The 17,340-nt window shown below is 35.0% G+C and overlaps 1 protein-coding gene across 2 annotated transcripts in view; it reads right to left on the bottom strand.

Moving 5' to 3' along the window:
- GMCL1 (germ cell-less 1, spermatogenesis associated) overlaps positions 1-17,340 on the bottom strand; it is a 55,617-nt gene that overhangs the window by 37,168 nt on the left and 1,109 nt on the right. For both annotated transcript variants that reach the window (XM_068564990.1, XM_068564989.1), the window contains exons 2-7: positions 12,332-12,455; positions 10,111-10,207; positions 8,923-9,020; positions 6,516-6,628; positions 5,484-5,549; positions 3,684-3,768 (exon numbers count right to left, since the gene is read on the bottom strand). In XM_068564990.1, the coding sequence (XP_068421091.1) occupies positions 3,684-3,768; positions 5,484-5,549; positions 6,516-6,628; positions 8,923-9,020; positions 10,111-10,207; positions 12,332-12,455 (583 nt within the window). The remainder of the gene's footprint in view (positions 1-3,683; positions 3,769-5,483; positions 5,550-6,515; positions 6,629-8,922; positions 9,021-10,110; positions 10,208-12,331; positions 12,456-17,340) is intronic.

Below are 17,340 nucleotides of genomic sequence, written 5' to 3'. Positions count from 1 at the left end.
TGTTCTTTCTCTAGTTTCTTTAGGTGTAAGGTTAGATTGTTTACTTGAGATTTTTCTTGTTTCTTGAGGTAGGCTTGTATAGCTATAAACTTCCCTCTTAGAACTGCTTTTGCTGCATCCCATAGGTTTTCAATCATCGTGTTATCATGGTCACTTGTCTCTAGGTAGTTTTTGATTTCCTCTTTGATTTCTTCAGTGATCTATTGGTTATTTGGTAAAGTATTGTTTAGCCTCCATGTGTTTGTCTTTTCTACGTTTTTTTCCCTGTAATTCATTTCTAATCTCATAGCGTTGTGGTCAGAAAAGATGCTTGATATGATTTCAATTTTCTTAAATTTACTGAGGCTTGATTTGTGACCCAAGATGTGATCTATCCTGGAGAATGTTCCATGCGCACTTGAGAAGAACGTGTAATCTGCTGTTTTTGGATGGAATGTCCTATAAATATCAATTAAAACTATCTGGTCTATTGTGTCATTTAAAGCTTCTGTTTCCTTATTTATTTTCATTTTGGATGATGTGTCCATTGGTGTAAGTGAGCTGTTAAAGTCCCCCACTATTACTGTGTTACTGTCAAGTTCCTCTTTTATAGCTATTAGCAGTTGCCTTATGTACTGAGGTGTTCCTATGTTGGGTGCATATATATTTATAATTGTTATATCTTCTTCTTGGATTGATCCCTTGATCATTATGTAGTGTCCTTCTTTGTCTCTTGTAACATTCTTTATTTTAAAGTCTATTTTATCTGATATGAGTATAGCTACTCCAGCTTTCTTTTGATTTCCATTTGCATGGAATACCTTTTCCCATCCCCTCACTTTCAGTCTGTATGTGTCCCTAGGTCTGAAGTGGGTCTCTTGTAGACAGCATATAGATGGGTCTTGTTTTTGTATCCATTCAGCAAGCCTGTGTCTTTTGGTTGGAGCATTGACTCCATTCACGTTTAAGGTAATTATCGATATGTATGTTCCTATGACCATTTTCTTAATTGTTTTGGGTTTGTTTTTGTAGGTCCTTTTCTTCTCTTGTGTTTCCCACTTAGAGAAGTTCCTTTAGCATTTGTTGTAGAGCTGGTTTGGTGGTGCTGAATTCTCTTAGCTGTTGCTTGTCTGTAAAGCTTTTGATTTCTCCATCAAATCTAAATGAGATCCTTGCCGGGTAGAGTAATCTTGGTGTAGGTTCTTCCCTTTCATCACTTTAAGTATATCATGCCACTCCCTTCTGGCTTGTAGAGTTTCTGCTGAGAAATCAGCTGTTAACCTTATGGGAGTTCCCTTGTATGTTATTTGTCGTTTTTCCCTTGCTGCTTTCAATAATTTTTGTTTGTCTTTAATTTTTGCCAATTTGATTACTATGTGTCTCGGCGTGTTTCTCCTTGGGTTTATCCTGTATGGGACGCTCTGCGCTTCCTGGACTTGGGTGGCTAATTCCTTTCCCATGTTAGGGAAGTTTTCAACTATAATCTCTTCAAATATTTTCTCTAGTCCTTTTTCTCTCTCTTCTCCTTCTGGGACCCCTATAATGCGAATGTTGTTGCGTTTAACGTTGTCCCAGAGGTCTCGCAGGCTGTCTTCATTTCTTTTCATTCTTTTTTCTTTATTCTGTTCTGCAGCGGTGAATTCCACCATTCTGTCTTCCAGGTCACTTATCTGTTCTTCTGCCTCAGTTATTTTGCTATTGATTCCTTCTAGTGTAGTTTTCATTTCAGTTATTGTATTGGTCATCTCTGTTTGTTTGTTCTTTAATTCTTCTAGATCTTTGTTAATCATTTCTTGCATCTTCTCAATCTTTGCCTCCATTCTTATTCCGAGGTCCTGGATCACCTTCACTATCATTATTCTGAATTATTTTTCTGGAAGGTTGCCTATCTCCACTTCATTTAGTTGTTTTTCTGGGGTTTTATCTTGTTCCTTCATCTGGTATATAGCCCTCTGCCTTTTCATCTTGTCTATCTTTCTGTAACTGTGGTTTTTGGTCCACAGGCTGCAGGATTGTAGTTTTTCTTACTTATGCTGTCTGCCCTCTGGTGGATGAGGCTATCTAAGAGGCTTGATGGGAGGCTCTGGTGGTGGGTAGAGCTGACTGTTGCTGTGGCGGTCAGAGCGCCGTAAAACCAAACTGCTTCTTTAAAACATAGTATCTAAAAAATTTAATTTCCATTTTACAAGCAATTGAAAGAAGTAGAACTATCCCATGGTATGCTCAGAAGTCTTAAATTCATCATGGCATTAATCATGGTCCAAAGATAAAAACTAGATGAGTATATGATAAGGAATAAGCTAATCCCTGAAAAGTACTTATGGTCTCAAACACATGGTAGTTATAGTATTAAAAAGGTAAATGTTCTATGTGTGTGTGTGTATATATTATATATATATATATATATATATATAAAATATATACACACTATTATATTACATATATAATATACTACATATATATATAATATACTAATTTATTCTACTCACCAATTAATTCAGTTTCACTACATACTACGTGAGATTATAAAAGAAAGAAATTAAATATGGGAAAAAGGAGTTTCTTATTGGCTTAATGTTTCTTATTGCTGTTGAGACAGTATACAGAGTAATGAAGAGCATTACTGTTTTTTAAATCCTAGCCCTGTCATTTAATAGCTAGGGAAATTACATCACTATGTAATCTGGGCCTTAATTTCTTCATTTGTAAGATGAGCATGATAATATGTCAATGTCACAGGACATTAAAAGAATTAATATGTGTAACATACTTAGAGCAGTGCCTGGCACATAGTAAGCATTCATCGATAATTACGGGAAAGAATGAATACTACCAGTGGCTCAGAGATAGAAATGAACTGTCTACCCTCCTTTAACGACTGGTTAACACAGTTACTAAACTTCCCTGAGGAAAAATAGTAATAGAGTCTCATCTCTATCATAAGACAAACAATCCCAATGATATAACCTAGAAGGTGACTATTCCCAGATTTCACGACCACGTTAGTATAGACTCAACTACACTGTGAGTGTAGACTCAACTACATTTTTGTCCCATGTTAGCTAGGGACAAAAGGCTAAAGGCAAAATTATGCAGTGGGAAAAGCAATGGACTAGAATTCACAGACCTGGGTTCTGCCTCAAGCCTGCCACTTAACAATTGTAAGAATTCTAAGTTTTACCATCTACAGATCAAGAGTAATAGCCAATTTGTCTCTTCAGAGAGTTATGAAAACAAAATTATATTAAAAATGTTGAAACCTTTCAAAAGGATGAAGTGAAATATATGCCTGAAGTACAAAAGACCTTTAAAAGAATTTCAACATTCTCTAGAAAAACGTGTGAAAACTTCATCATAAAGTTATTAATTCAACTAAAGCTCAATTTTGCAAACATTTCTGAAAAACATATAAAACATTTAACATTTCTGATTATGTAAATAACAACATGTTAACTGTTGAAAAAAAATCTGGGAAAAAACAGATATGTATTCTTAGGAGAGGAAAGTATAAAGAATACCACTGAAATCAATCATGATATCAACTCCCTAAACATAAAGACTTCTTAACATTTTGGCATATTTCCTTTTACCTTTCTCACATTTATAATCCTTCCCTTACCACTGGACACTAGCTGTTTCCAGCTTTCCACTATTATAAGCAATGCAGTGGGGATATCTTTACACACATCATATAATGGCAATACCTTTTTAAGGGCTGTGTATACATCCATCTCCACTTGCATCACAAATAAGTTAGATGAACCAATGAGTTGTTTCATGACATTTATACTAGAAAAGATAAAATAGAAGTAGTGAGCCTCTCTTCATGCACAAGCTAAAAGACCCTGGTGGAACTGAAAACTTTAAGTCTTCTTTATCAAAAGAAAATGTGGAATTAAAAATTACATCAGTCTTTTTGCCCAAGACAAAGAATCTATCTGAACATAAGGATACTTTTAATTCAGACAGTATGCTGTGAAAGGTCTTTTCTTGCACTGACAGGGAAACAAGAGCTTTGCTGTGCTAATTAATCAAGTTAAAGCAAGGTCCCAGTAAGGTAAGTTTTAGTATGCTCTGATAAAGTGCCAGCCTTCCTCTTTTTTCTTTCCCCCTCATTCAATTAAAAAAAAAAAAAAAAAGACACTTGTCAAAATTCACTGAAAGAGATATATCTTCAAAGTCTATCTTTCACCTCTAGGCTTAAGAGAATTGCTTAGTCATAAAACATGTTTTTATTACTGTTAAGGAGATTAAAATCAAGAAATATGTATTAGTTTAAATTTAGAATGGAAATAATATCACTAGCTGTTTTTTCTTTTTTCCTTTTTCTTTCCTTCCTTTAAGCCACAAAAAGCCAGAAGAGCATCTGGGGCTTTAAGATGACCACTATGATTTATCTTCCTTTTGAAAAAGCTCAATGAGAAATTATAAAAGAGAAAAAGTGTTTCTAATGACTTTTAAACCAAACATACTGCAGAGCTTTGTTTATGCCTTGATATCATTAGGTGATGATTTTTTGGTAGAATAATGCTTCTCAAACTTTTGTACCACAGTACCTCTTAAGGGCAGAGGAAAGGAAAGGACCCAGGAATCCAGGAGTAGGCTAGCCATAAGAATAACATTTCTATTAATTTTTGTATTTCATCTTGTAAATCCAAAGAAACTTAATTCTCTCTATTCCACAATGTATTTAAACATAAAAATGTTTACTTCTCTCCTACTCCTCCCCACACCTCCCCCCAAAAATCATTAAAATTGACATCCCAGTAAGCTATGCAGTGTTAAGGCTTTGGTTTTGCACATTTCCATCAGAATGCCACACATTCCTAGGGACATTTGTACCCTTGTCTCAGACGCACCACTGTCAAGGAACTGCAAGCCTGAAAGTGACTACATAGTCTACTGGCCTTTAAAAGTTCATTCCCACTCTAAATTTCTCAGACCCAGGGCAGATAAGTTAGCTCCATTATTACAAATAAGCTCCTAGCGGGCAGAGACCATGACATAATCACCTCTGCCTCCTTCACAGCCCTTAACAGAGTACCTTTACACACAGTAGACATTCAGAAATTATTTGTTGAAAGAAGGAAGGATTAATAAGCAAACTTAATTCAAAAGACCAACTTAATTGTGAATTTAATTTCACTAAACTTAGCAAAAAGTTTAAAGCAATTTCCTCAAATGTAATTTCTCAATGGGAAAAGATGGTTTTTAAAATAAACTTTTAGATTCTCTAAGAGCCCAGCAAAAGTGAGGTAACCCTTTTTCTATAGTTTTATAGCAGCAATGAATTTTTCCATTAAAATTGGTTAAAGGAGTAGTCATAATATACATTGTATCATTTACAACAAAGAAATTTGTGTAGCATTTTTTCAATTCATGATGTAGTCAAGATACCTTTCATTAAATTGTTCACTTTTTCATAAGCAATATACTTTTACTTTATACAAAAATGTCTTGCATACTTTAACAAATGATAATAAAGTTATTTAAAATTCAAGTACCTGAGTTCTTTAAAAAGTTCAACATTCTGGTGAGTCATCAGATTGTTTAGAAGCCATTCAAGGCACCTGAAATTAAAACATGGAATTATTACATTATATATCATGTATCTATGATTTATTAAGTAGTACTTACAGTTAAAATAAAAAAAGAATATTAATCTTGCTAGGACATGCGCAAATTTTTAAATTTAACAATTGGAAAGTTAGTATTGTTTTTGTCAGCAGTTAGTAAGGGAATATTCCCTTTATATTAAAAAGAGCATTTCTAATTAAGAAAACCTCATTTTCAAGTTTGTGTTAAATGGTTTATGAAGGGGTTTACATACTTCTATTACCTTCTTTATAATTTGAAAATGGGTACTGCAATTCTCAAGAATTAAAAACATTGCCAGTAGTTGCACTGATATACAGTCAGCCCTCGGTATCCGCGGGTTCTGTATCCATGGATTCAACCAACCGAGAATTGGAAATATTGGAGAAAAAAAAAAAAAATTCCAGAATGTTCCAAAAAGCAACACTTAAATTTGCCGCAAGCCAGTAACTATCTACATAGCATTTACATTGTACTTGTAACTATTTACATAGCATTCACATTGTATTAGGTATTTATAAGTAATCCAGAGATGATTTAAAGTATACAGGAGGATGGTTATTTGCAAATACTACACCATTAAATAAGGGACTTGAGCATCCGCAGATTTTGGTATCCACCCAGGTCCTGGAACCAATCCCCTGCGGATAGTGAGGGACGACTGTAATGGCTATTATGCCTACTGCTTAAAAAAATTTAATAGAGATGTGCTGTAAAGAGTGGCCATAGTTTTTATAAGCATGTATAACCCACCCACAATCACAAAGACCACACTTCTGAGGAATTTACTAATTAGTCCAAATGTAAAAACAGACCTTTTATAACAAATTCTATCCTCCCTTTTTTTTCTTTCTTTTTTATAGCTATACATTCTCTTAAGAAACCAAAGCAGCCAAATTCCCTAAAGCAGGATAAAAGGAAAAACAAGAAAGGTAACTCACTTTTTCTTTACAGAATCCAGTCCATAGGTCCCTGCTGATGTGTAATAGCCACATACGGTTTTCACATTAATTGTTTCCTTCATTGTCTCACCACACTGCTGTATTAAACCATCCTGTAAATATAAATAAGCACTGGAAAGGCCCATTTCACATGGGAAAAATAAGCTCTGAATATGTGCTTTTACATATTAAAAAGTAAAAAAAAAAAAAAAAAAGGAAGAAAGAAAGAAAAGAAAGAAAACTCATTAAGTGCAGCAAACCTAAGTCTTTTTATAAGTCCAGTAAAAATACCTAAAAAAATCCAGCAAGTATTAAACTAAATACTTGGAAGTGAAAATGGAAGGGAGGAAGTAAAAGCAGTAAGACAGAGGTGAATATTGCTATTCTCTTTCTTTTCTGTCCTTCCCCTATCTGGGACCTTTGCAAATTTAAGCAGCATTCTGTCTGTTTTGCCTGTTCTTTTAAAACTAAGACCTCTTTATATAGTCAGATGACCATGTGATGGGCTAGGTAAGTAAACAATATGAATCATCAGAAAGTTTTTATTAAAGTTTAAAACACCTACCAATACCTAAGAAATACACCTAAAACAAATATATTACTGTTTAAAACTTGCATTGAATTTTTAATCTAAAATGTTTATATGGAAGATTTCAAGTAGCTAACTTTATTTAATATATGGAAAGGATCCGGTCATTTTTTACTCAAATTTCTGAGATATATTCATCATGCAAGTGTATTATTGTTAAATAGTTAAATCATAAAGATGGAAATAAGTATCAAAAGGATCAAAACATTTATAAAAATCAAATTACCTCAGCCAAGGATATTTAGCAAGCTATTAACTAATACTTAAAATAAATCAGTATACAAAAGTCACATAAAAAGAAACTTAACTTTTTAAAATGATCAAAATAAAATGTTGACTCCACTGGGATTTTACACTTACCTGGAAGCCATTCTAGACTCCTTCCCTTTCCTTTTAATATCTCATCTGTCACCAAGTCCAGTGGATTATCCCTGCTTAACCTCTCCAGTAACCAGTTTTCCTCTCCACGCTTTTTGCTACTACCCTCATTTAGACCCTCCCGTGGATTACTGCAATAGGTTTTTTTTCATTTTCTTCATATTTAATGGAATGTACAGTAATTTTAATATATCTAGTATAATTCTCCTAGATGTGGCAACAAATTTTTAAGTTTGAGTTTAATTTGAGTTTTTTTCTCATCATTTCTCTAATTTATTTATTTTATAATTTTTATTGGAGTATAGTTGATTTACAATGTTGTGTTAGTTTCAAGTGTACAGCAAAGTGAATCAGCTGTTGGTGGGAATGTAATAGGTTTTATACTCATCTTTCCTTCAGTTCACCCTTCACACTGTTCCCAAAGCATTCTGAAATATAACTTTGTCTTTCCCCTGATTAAAACTTTCCGAAAGTACTTATATGTAAAGTCTCGACTCCTTAAAAGGTATTGATTGAGGGGCTTTCGTGATCTGGTCTCTGCCTCCCTCTCTCCAACCCTTCTTATATTATTCTGTGCTAGGTCTATGTTCCACTCAGATTCTCTAATCCTCCGTTGTTTCATATTTCTAGGTCTTAGTTTTCTGTCTGAAATGTTCTTCCTTCCCCTCTCTTCTTACTTCACAAGATAAATACATTTTCAGTTTTTAAGGCTCAACCTCAAACACAACTTCTTTCTTTGACACCAACAGGTTAAACCAACCACTTTGTGCATCCACTAAATCCTACAGAAAGTTTATCATCACATCTATAATATTGGACAGCTCTTACTTTACCTTTGAGTCTGTATATCAACCCTCCCTCCCCCACTCTACACACTCATTATATTGTGAGCTTCTTAAAGGTGGGGATTATATCTTTATTTACCTTTGTATCTCTATGCCTAGCTTGACACACTGCTCAATACACTTCCGATGAATGAACAAATCTGTCATTCTACCAATAGATCATATACATTTAGGTGGTTTACACACAATTATTTCATAATTAAGAAAACATTTACATAGTAAGCACTCAATGTTTTCCAAACCCATGAACTATATGAATTAGTAATAAGCCACCTGCTTAAAACAGTCAAGATAAGTCATTAACGAATAGAAATCTGTAAATGGATTTAAGACAAGTACCTTCCTTCCACATTATAGTCATTCTAAGATATCCACACAGAAATAGCTTGCATTCATTTTACATAGGCATCGAGACCGTCTCATTTGTAATAAACTGCTTTTCATTAAACATTTTAAATGACTTATCATGAATGGAATATTTATACATTTCATTTAAAAGTTATAAAAAAGCTAAGTTTTATTACTGTTTTTGGAACAGATACCTTGAAACAAAGATACAAGTGTGATCCTTTTTTTCAGTACTATGCATACTTACCAACTGCAGCATACAAGCTGCTGCCAAAATGGCAATAACTCGACTGGGCTTTATTAAGACATCATCTCGATACAATGACCCAAATGCCACCTGCAGTGCTTAAAGCAAAAGTACACAGGTAGAATGAAATAACAATTATAGCTGTAAGAATATTACAAAAATAACAATGACAGTGTTCATACACTAAGACATATGTCTAAATCTAGTATGTACAGAAAAGGATAAGATTAGTATCATTAATTAAATTATTAGTAATGGTTATGGATTGATGGTGCTAATTTAATAACAATGTTATACACTTCCATCTGTTCTACCAAATCATGCTGGATTCTTCTACATCTAATCTTGACATTAGTGGTCAGAATTAAGACACCCTTGGAAAAAGTTTTATAAAGATATCCCTGAGTAAACCAATCATTAAGTACAACCACACAGACCCAATGATAATCTTAACCCTGGTGCTTTCAGTGCTTTACCACTGTGGAGTGTGGAACAGCTCCTGGTCCTATGCATGCCACACTCTCACCCAGCTGCCACAGCTATTTAAGTCTGTCCATCCTTTTCTCTACTGCCATTCTCATGCATGTCCTACATGGTTTGCTTTATAAATATTCTTTTCTGTTTGCCTATGAGGTGAGTACTGGGTACTTCCACTTCAGCTATCCAAGACAGGAGCAGGAGCACGAGAACAGGAGTCAGGAGACCTACAGTCTGATCTAGGCTCACTAAACTGCTCTGAGACCTAAAATAAGTCTCTTAAATCCTCTGGACCTCAGCCTCCTCATCTAAGGACCTTATAGCTCTAAAACAATACTGACTACATGATTCACATACTTATTCCCAGAAAAGGTCTTCATATACAGGGAATAATCAATGAATAATGTTTATTGGCTTATTGTTTATTGGTCATACTCCTCCTTCCTTCACTCTACATCCTCTATATTCCAGGCAGATATATTTACAAACATGAAGTAAACAGATTGATAAGGCTGACATGACTAAATAAAGATACGTAGAACAGAACTGATAAACTATGGAGTAAATTAATATAAAGTTGTCACCTTAGGGTGTTAAATGGAGCTTTTCTCTAGCCAACAAAGTTAGAAGAAAATATTTATTTTCTGTCAAAAGAATAAAAAGTTTATGTTTTTATGATTTTTGCATAATAGTAATCATGGTGGCGGTTACCTTCTATATCAATATTCTGGTCTGGAATCTCCAGTTCAATAATATTCATGCTGGACTCCTTCCATGAACCACTGAACATACTAGAAAAGTAGCCAGACTTAAAAACAAAAACAAAAAACACACTTATGCAGTACTTTCTGTGTCTTCCAAATTATTTTCCCATTTCTAACTCTAAGCAACTATTCTATCAAAACTAATGCATCATATTATTTCAAGAGAAAAAAAACTGCCAGATAGGAGAAAAGAAATTAAGATAAGGACACTATTAGGCTTATCAAAATACTTTAATTATTGAAAACCAAACCAAATTCTCATATTACTATCTGAACTGACTTCCCATGTTACTATTTGAACCAACTAAGTTTTTTACTTAGTTGAAACAATTTCTGAGTATATTACATGAATATGTTTTCCTTTTCAATAGCATTCTAAATTCAAGCTTAGAAATTATATCATATATTTAAGTGTCTCTCATAAACATAAAACAACACACAATGTGGATACAAAATAATGTAGTGAGGAAGAGAGAAGAGAAAACTAAAAGCTGTTGAGTCCTTACTCTATCTCAGTGCCTATAAAGGGTCCAGACCAGTCCCAAGTCAACACTAATAGGATGATCCCCAAGGAATTAGGGAAAATCCAAAGTTTAGTTTTATCTTATAAAAAAATTCCAGAACGAATCTGAATTATTTGAAAGACACCAGAATGGATGAAGTCTTTAGTTACCTTCTAGATAGCACCTCCCATAACTAGAATTACTTTGGAAAGGATCAAATACTAACTACTGATTTTTAAAAATTTACTGAGTATGTAGTTTAAGGCACTGTGAATACAGCAGAAAACAAAACAGACGTTTCTGTCCTCAGGGGACTTATAATTTAGCATGTGTCTTGCACTATGATCAATCCAGTTTCTCTTGAGAGGGAAAGCCTTAACAGAGGCATTTTCACCCCTGAATTCACAAAACTGCTTTCAAAGATCAAAAAGAAAGATACGGACCATGTCCTCAAGTTAAGACCAGTATTCTGATATAGTCTCTGGGGTATATACTGCAAGCCAAAGTCAACTTGTTCAAAAAAATTAAATAAAAAACATGATTAAAGTGTAAGAGAAAAAATCCCTTTCAAATGCTTCTACTGAAAAATCTTATACTATACCGTCTTACCAGTAATTACTGTCATATCGTGAAGAGGAGAGGGAAAATATAAGCTCCATAGGATAGAAAGTGAATTGTTCACTGTTCTATTCCCACTGCCTAGACCAATGACTTGAAAACAGATTTGATGAAAGAATAAAGGATTAAAATATTTGAGCCATTAGAACAACATTTTCTTTTATTTTGAAAGTCTTGTATCTTTAAAATGGGGTGGCTGATAATAATATTTTCACAGAGGGCTTCCCTGGTGGTGCAGTGGTTGAGAGCCTGCCTGCCAATGCAGGGGACACGGGTTCAAGCCCCGGTCTGGGAAGATCCCACATGCCGCGGAGCGGCTGGGCCCGTGAACCACAGTTACTGAGCCTGCGCGTCTGGAGCCTGTGCTCCGCAACAGGAGAGGCCGCGATAGTGAGAGGCCCGCGCACCGCGATGAAGAGTGGCCCCCGCTTGCCACAACTAGAGAAAGCCCTCGCACAGAAACGAAGAGCCAACACAGCCATAAATAAATAAATAAACAAATACTTTAAAAAAAAATATTTTCACAGAAATCAAACAGGTATATCAGCTAAATGACTTAGTCCATACACTTTTTTGGTTTTGGTTTTGGCATTTTCCAGGAGAGAGGGAAAAGTGCCAATAACTTTCCATTTACATTCAATCTTAACTACAAAGCAACATTTCAGCTGAATTTATCCAACTGAAATAATCATATACAAAATAAACAAATTCAGCAATCCTAACTTAAATGTTGAATGGTTTTTTCCCTTTTTCCCTTTTTGTCAACAGAAGGCACCAAAATAAGTACCTTATTGGAGTAATGACAAAAAGGCTGGTATGACAATGAAAACTCAAAATCTGTTTTCTAGACCAAACTAAGTTTTCACTAACAATGTTCACCATATCTCTTACAAAACAAGACTTTTCATCAGATAGGACTTAAACAACAAATGTTCATGCAAAAGATTACTGTGAAATGCAATGAGAAAGAACAAGACTTATAAGAGGGTGAGTTGTTTTAAGTGACTACCTTGGTTACTCAAATATATAGAAAAATAAAATACTTACTTGACATAAATATATTTTGTGTAAGCTCCACTCTTCTCCTAGAGCACAAATCTTAATGTCACTGTTTTCACCATTTAAAAATAATGTTTGATAAATATATTTGGATGTACTCTTCAATTTTTTCCTGTTAAAAGAAACGCAAACGTTACATATATGTAAAACTGAATGTTCCACTGATTTTGCATGTAACTCAAAATACTCCTTTTGCTCAATTTCTATTAAATAGAACCAATTTGTCCACTGTATAAAAAGAGAGAGGGATATTATATATTCAAACGTGCTCATGTATGGAAGGGTACATAAGAAACTAATAATAGTGGTTATCTGTGGGGTACTCTATTCCCAAGAGGGGGAATAGTGGATAGATGGGGGCAGCGTGGAAGGGAGACCTTTCACTATACAGCTTTTTGCAATTTCTGATTTTTGAACTAAGAGAATTACCTATTCAATAAAGAAAAGTCAGCATGGTGATTTTTGCGCATTTCCTTATTTAGTAACCAGCACTATGGATGATGTAATACAGTTGCAATAATACTGCTATGCAACTACAAAATGAAGAACAAGAATAAAAATTTCACCTACACAAGTAATTTTAAAAATAATTTACATTTAATCTTATTTTAGTATCGAACTCTTCTTAAACTCCTTAAAATGTCTTTTTCCCCACATTGGACAAATGGTTTGCAACCTTAGACCAAAGGTTTTCAAAATCATGCTCAATGGAGAAGTGTCTTCGGGGCCACCAGGGAGAGCCGAGGTGTGAACTCTGGGCATCCCATCTAACTTCAACCAGAGCAGCATCATATATTATATTTGTAAACATCTTGGATTTATGCATAAGATTTAATTTAAAGGAAGAATTGTTATTTTTGTTTTAAGTTTGACAATCATTGCTCAAGATGGTTCAGTAAGTTAAGCAAAGCCCTAGGCAGAGACTGATCAATATCTTTTATATTCCTGGCCAATCCTGATAGCTTTCCTAGTAAAATTTTTAAATCTTTTTAAAAAAATGAAGTAATTGTTTCAGGTGGTGTCTTAAATCAGTGTATTGAACACCCCTTCCCAACAGACAGTAAAAAATGCACACGCTTCAGTGCAGACAGACTTGGGTTTGAGTCCCAGCTCTACTACCACAGCTCAGTTACCTTAGATGTGAAAAGAGGATATTACTATCCACTTCATTGGGTTACTGTAAGAAATAAATGAGACAATGCAGTTTCCAGTTCCTGACAGCACTCTCCCCAAATTATATGAAAAGATTAAAAGTACAGAAAGGAATAAACCCACAACAGGAAAAAGGTGAGGGTGGGCTTATCACATGATGAGAGAATTCCATGGATCTGGAAGTTAGAAAATAAACTGGAATGGAAAAGAGCAGTGACAACCACAGCCCAAAAGATATCACGGTCTAGGATGGGGGTTGAAGCCCATCTGCCCTTCAGAACCGTGGGGGTAGGGATGGGGCTGGGAGGATGAGGTCTCAAGAGAAACAGACGGCAGAAGTGAGGAGTGAGGCAAAAAATGGGGAAACTTGTTCCCTTAATGGCCTCCCCCACTCTCTATGAACACAGAGTACAGATAACTTATACAAACAGATTCCAAGGTTTTTCTAGAAAGAAACAGAACAAACCTATCAGGAAGATCTAAGACTTTGGTGTAGGTGTTGGTGCCCCAGACAAAGGAATCCTCATTCTGGCATTTGAGGAATCTGTAGCCTGTTAGCTCCCAACCTATTCACCCTAAATCATGGTTCCCAAACTGTGTGCCAAAGCACCTGGAGCACCACAGCAAACTCAGGGATGCATGTGGAATATTCCAAAATTAAAGGAAATCACAGCAACATCTTTCAGATACCATGCAATCTACACTATTAAGTTGTTTGGACCTAACTATGAGATATTTCTTTAGGACCAGAGGTGCCATGAAAAAACTTACTGAGACACTAAGGGCACTGTGAACCAATAAGGCTTGGGAATCTCTGCTCTAAAACAAAGCATGCCCCACCCATATCCAACTTAGTAGTCAGTCTTCCTACTCAAAGGGAAGGCCCAGCAGAAACAGATCTATTTACTCAAAACACACACACACACACACACACACACACACACACACACACACCAGTGACTCATTCTGAAGCAGACAACCAAGGATCTCTCAACATGAGGAAAATTAACAGCATTAAAGACTATTTTAAAAAAGAGAAAAATTGGCATCAGAGGAAACATATAATTCAGGGAAAATAGAACTTAAAAAAAAAACCTCTAACACTCTAATTATAACTAGTACATCTAGAGAGTTGAGATTACTACATTTATAAAATAATAGGATGCTAAGCTAAAGTATTACTCAGAACAAGGGGGAAAAAAAAAAAGAGATCTTCGGGACCAAAACCACAGTTGCTGAAATTCAAAAAAAAAAAAAAAAGGGAAAGTTAAGGAAATTTCCCAGAACACAAAGCAAAAAAGACCTAGAAAGGAAAAAAGAAAAGAGAAAAGAGGTACAACCCAAGAAATCCAAAATCCAGTAAAGAGGGGTCCAAGAAAGAGAAAACAAAGATAACAGGAGAAAGAGAATTACAGAAAAAAGTTTCCCCAAACTAGTCTCCAGATTGTAAGGATCCACCAACTACCAAGGCCATTAAAAGACCTACAGTTAAGCACCTTCTAGTTAAATTCCAAAATACCAAAGAAAAAATTCCAAAAGTTCCAGAGAGAAAAAAAGTCACCTAAAAAGAAAAGAGAATTAGACCAGCATCACATTTTCTCATCAGTATGGTAGGCTAGAAGACAATGAATTAATACCATCAAAGATATCAAAAGTTATTTTAGATTTCTACACCCAGTCAAAAGATGACTAAAGTGAGAGGCTAAATTTACAACTAGATAAGCACAAATTACCTTCTTTTGCACCTTTCTTAGGAAAATATTTGAGGATGTAGTTCCCTCAAATGAGTTCAGAAACAGAAAGACACAGGCTACAGAAAAAAACAGTGGATCCGATCCTAGAGACAGGGTCAAAGTAAGTCCCAGGATAAGTGTAGACCTAGAGAGCAATGGATGCAGATTGGAACAAGAGCATGGAGGGACCCAGGAGGGAGGTCTTGGGTTTAGAGAAGAAGGACTCCATGCAAGTGTGTTAGGAAAGAGAAAAATCTGAAGATATGATGAAGGAATATTATTATTTTGTCAATGGCGGGGGTGGGAGAGAAGGCAGTCAGAAAGTCTAATAAAATAAAAAAAGCAATACAAAAAAGAGTATTGTTCTAATAAGCTACAAATGAAAATAGGGCCCAACTTGATGGAATGTAAAAAAAAAATTCCATTTAATTATGAGGTTAGAAAATTTCTCCCAAGAGAAAAACAAGGGGTTGTGACATTGGACCCAAGAAGTATGATTTATAATCCTAGCACACTACTTGACTCTGCAGTGAACAATATTTACATAGCTATAACAACAACTAACAACTAACTGTTTACTAGATTCAACTAACTGTTTACTAGATTTCAATTTTTAGAGACAACCTATGGACGAAAAACTAAAGATCTGGTTGCAGAACAGTTGAGTTTTAAGTCTTGTTAACGTAAAAGTAAAACATGCACTTGACAAAAGGTATAAGGTAGAAGGTGGGCCTGGAGGCCAAGGCTTTTCATGGAGTAGTTAGTTGAGGTGGAAGTGCACATGAGACAACCTCAGGAAGCATTGTTAGTGCCAACAAACAAGATTTTCTTACACCCTTCATCCATGCTGAGCTGAATAAACTAGGCATCTTGTACTGATACAACACATACTAGACTCTGACATGCATTTTCTAACAAAAATTTGCTTTAGAGGCTTTCCATTCCACTCCACTCATGTAGTTCAGGGGTTGGCAAACTTTTTCTGTAAAGGTCTAGACAGTTAATATTTTCAACTTCGTGGACCAGACAGCCTCCAAGCTAGTTTGGTTGGCACGCCAGCGGGCAGTTTCTCGCTTGCCAGTCTCAGACTTCCACATCTTAGCAAACTCCTCTACCATCTAGTGGGGCACAACTCCTCCAACATCTGAATCTCAGCTTGGGAAAGGTGGTCCCAGCCCAAATTTGTTCCTTCCTTAGGTATTCTGTCTCAGGCCTAGAAGTAGTGACAGCTCCCTATGCCCTCTATTCCTGTATTTTTTAGATATCTCTTTACCTTAGTAACTTACCTTTAGTAGTTAATCGCTTGTTACTTCCTAATAATGGTTATATTAAACTTTCCCTGTTCAAATTACTGTGTGATTTCTTTCAAATGGACCCTGACATATATATTTCTATAGTGACACTGAATGCAAGTGGTCTAAATACTAATTAAAAGACAGAGATTATCCTATTGGATTTTTAAAAAATCAAGACCCCACTAAATGCTGTCTACAAGATACTTAAAGACACAGGTTTAATGGGAAAGAGTGGAAAAAGATTTAACATTTAAACACTTATCAAAAGAAAGTGGCAGTGGCTATAGTATCAGGAATGTAAATGTCTTTACATTTGTAAAGATAAGGGGAGCCAATTCATCAAGGAGGCCTAATATTTACTGAGTGCTTCCATACCTGGCACTGTGCATCGCATGCATTCTAATATTTGTCAAGTCCTATAAGGCAAGTATTAGTATCTCCATTTTACATATGAGGAAATAAGGCTATTAAGTGCAAAGTACAGACTAGAACTCAGAATCTGAGCTCTTAAAATACTAATTCTCCAAAAAGGTAACTGAACAGTTTGGAAGTGGGGGTCCATTTTTGTAAATATAAACATTCATACATAAAACTGTATGAAAGGATTTATAAATCAAACTACTAAAAGAGACTGTTTATGATACTTATTTGACAATAAATATGTAACACGTGTAGCATAAAATTTTAGAATCTTTCAAAGTTTCGTTTAAAAAATTACATCTATGACCCACTGATGGCCTTTAAAAAGAGGAGCAACCAGATTTTTTATGTGAAAATTTATTCCACTTATAAACTACATTTTAGTTCACAAGTAAAT

This window comes from Eschrichtius robustus, chromosome 15, assembly GCF_028021215.1.
Source record: "Eschrichtius robustus isolate mEscRob2 chromosome 15, mEscRob2.pri, whole genome shotgun sequence".
NCBI classification, from domain to species: domain Eukaryota; kingdom Metazoa; phylum Chordata; class Mammalia; order Artiodactyla; family Eschrichtiidae; genus Eschrichtius; species Eschrichtius robustus.
The sequence above is the reverse complement of the archived record's forward strand: the minus strand, read 5'-3'. Positions and strand labels throughout refer to the sequence as shown.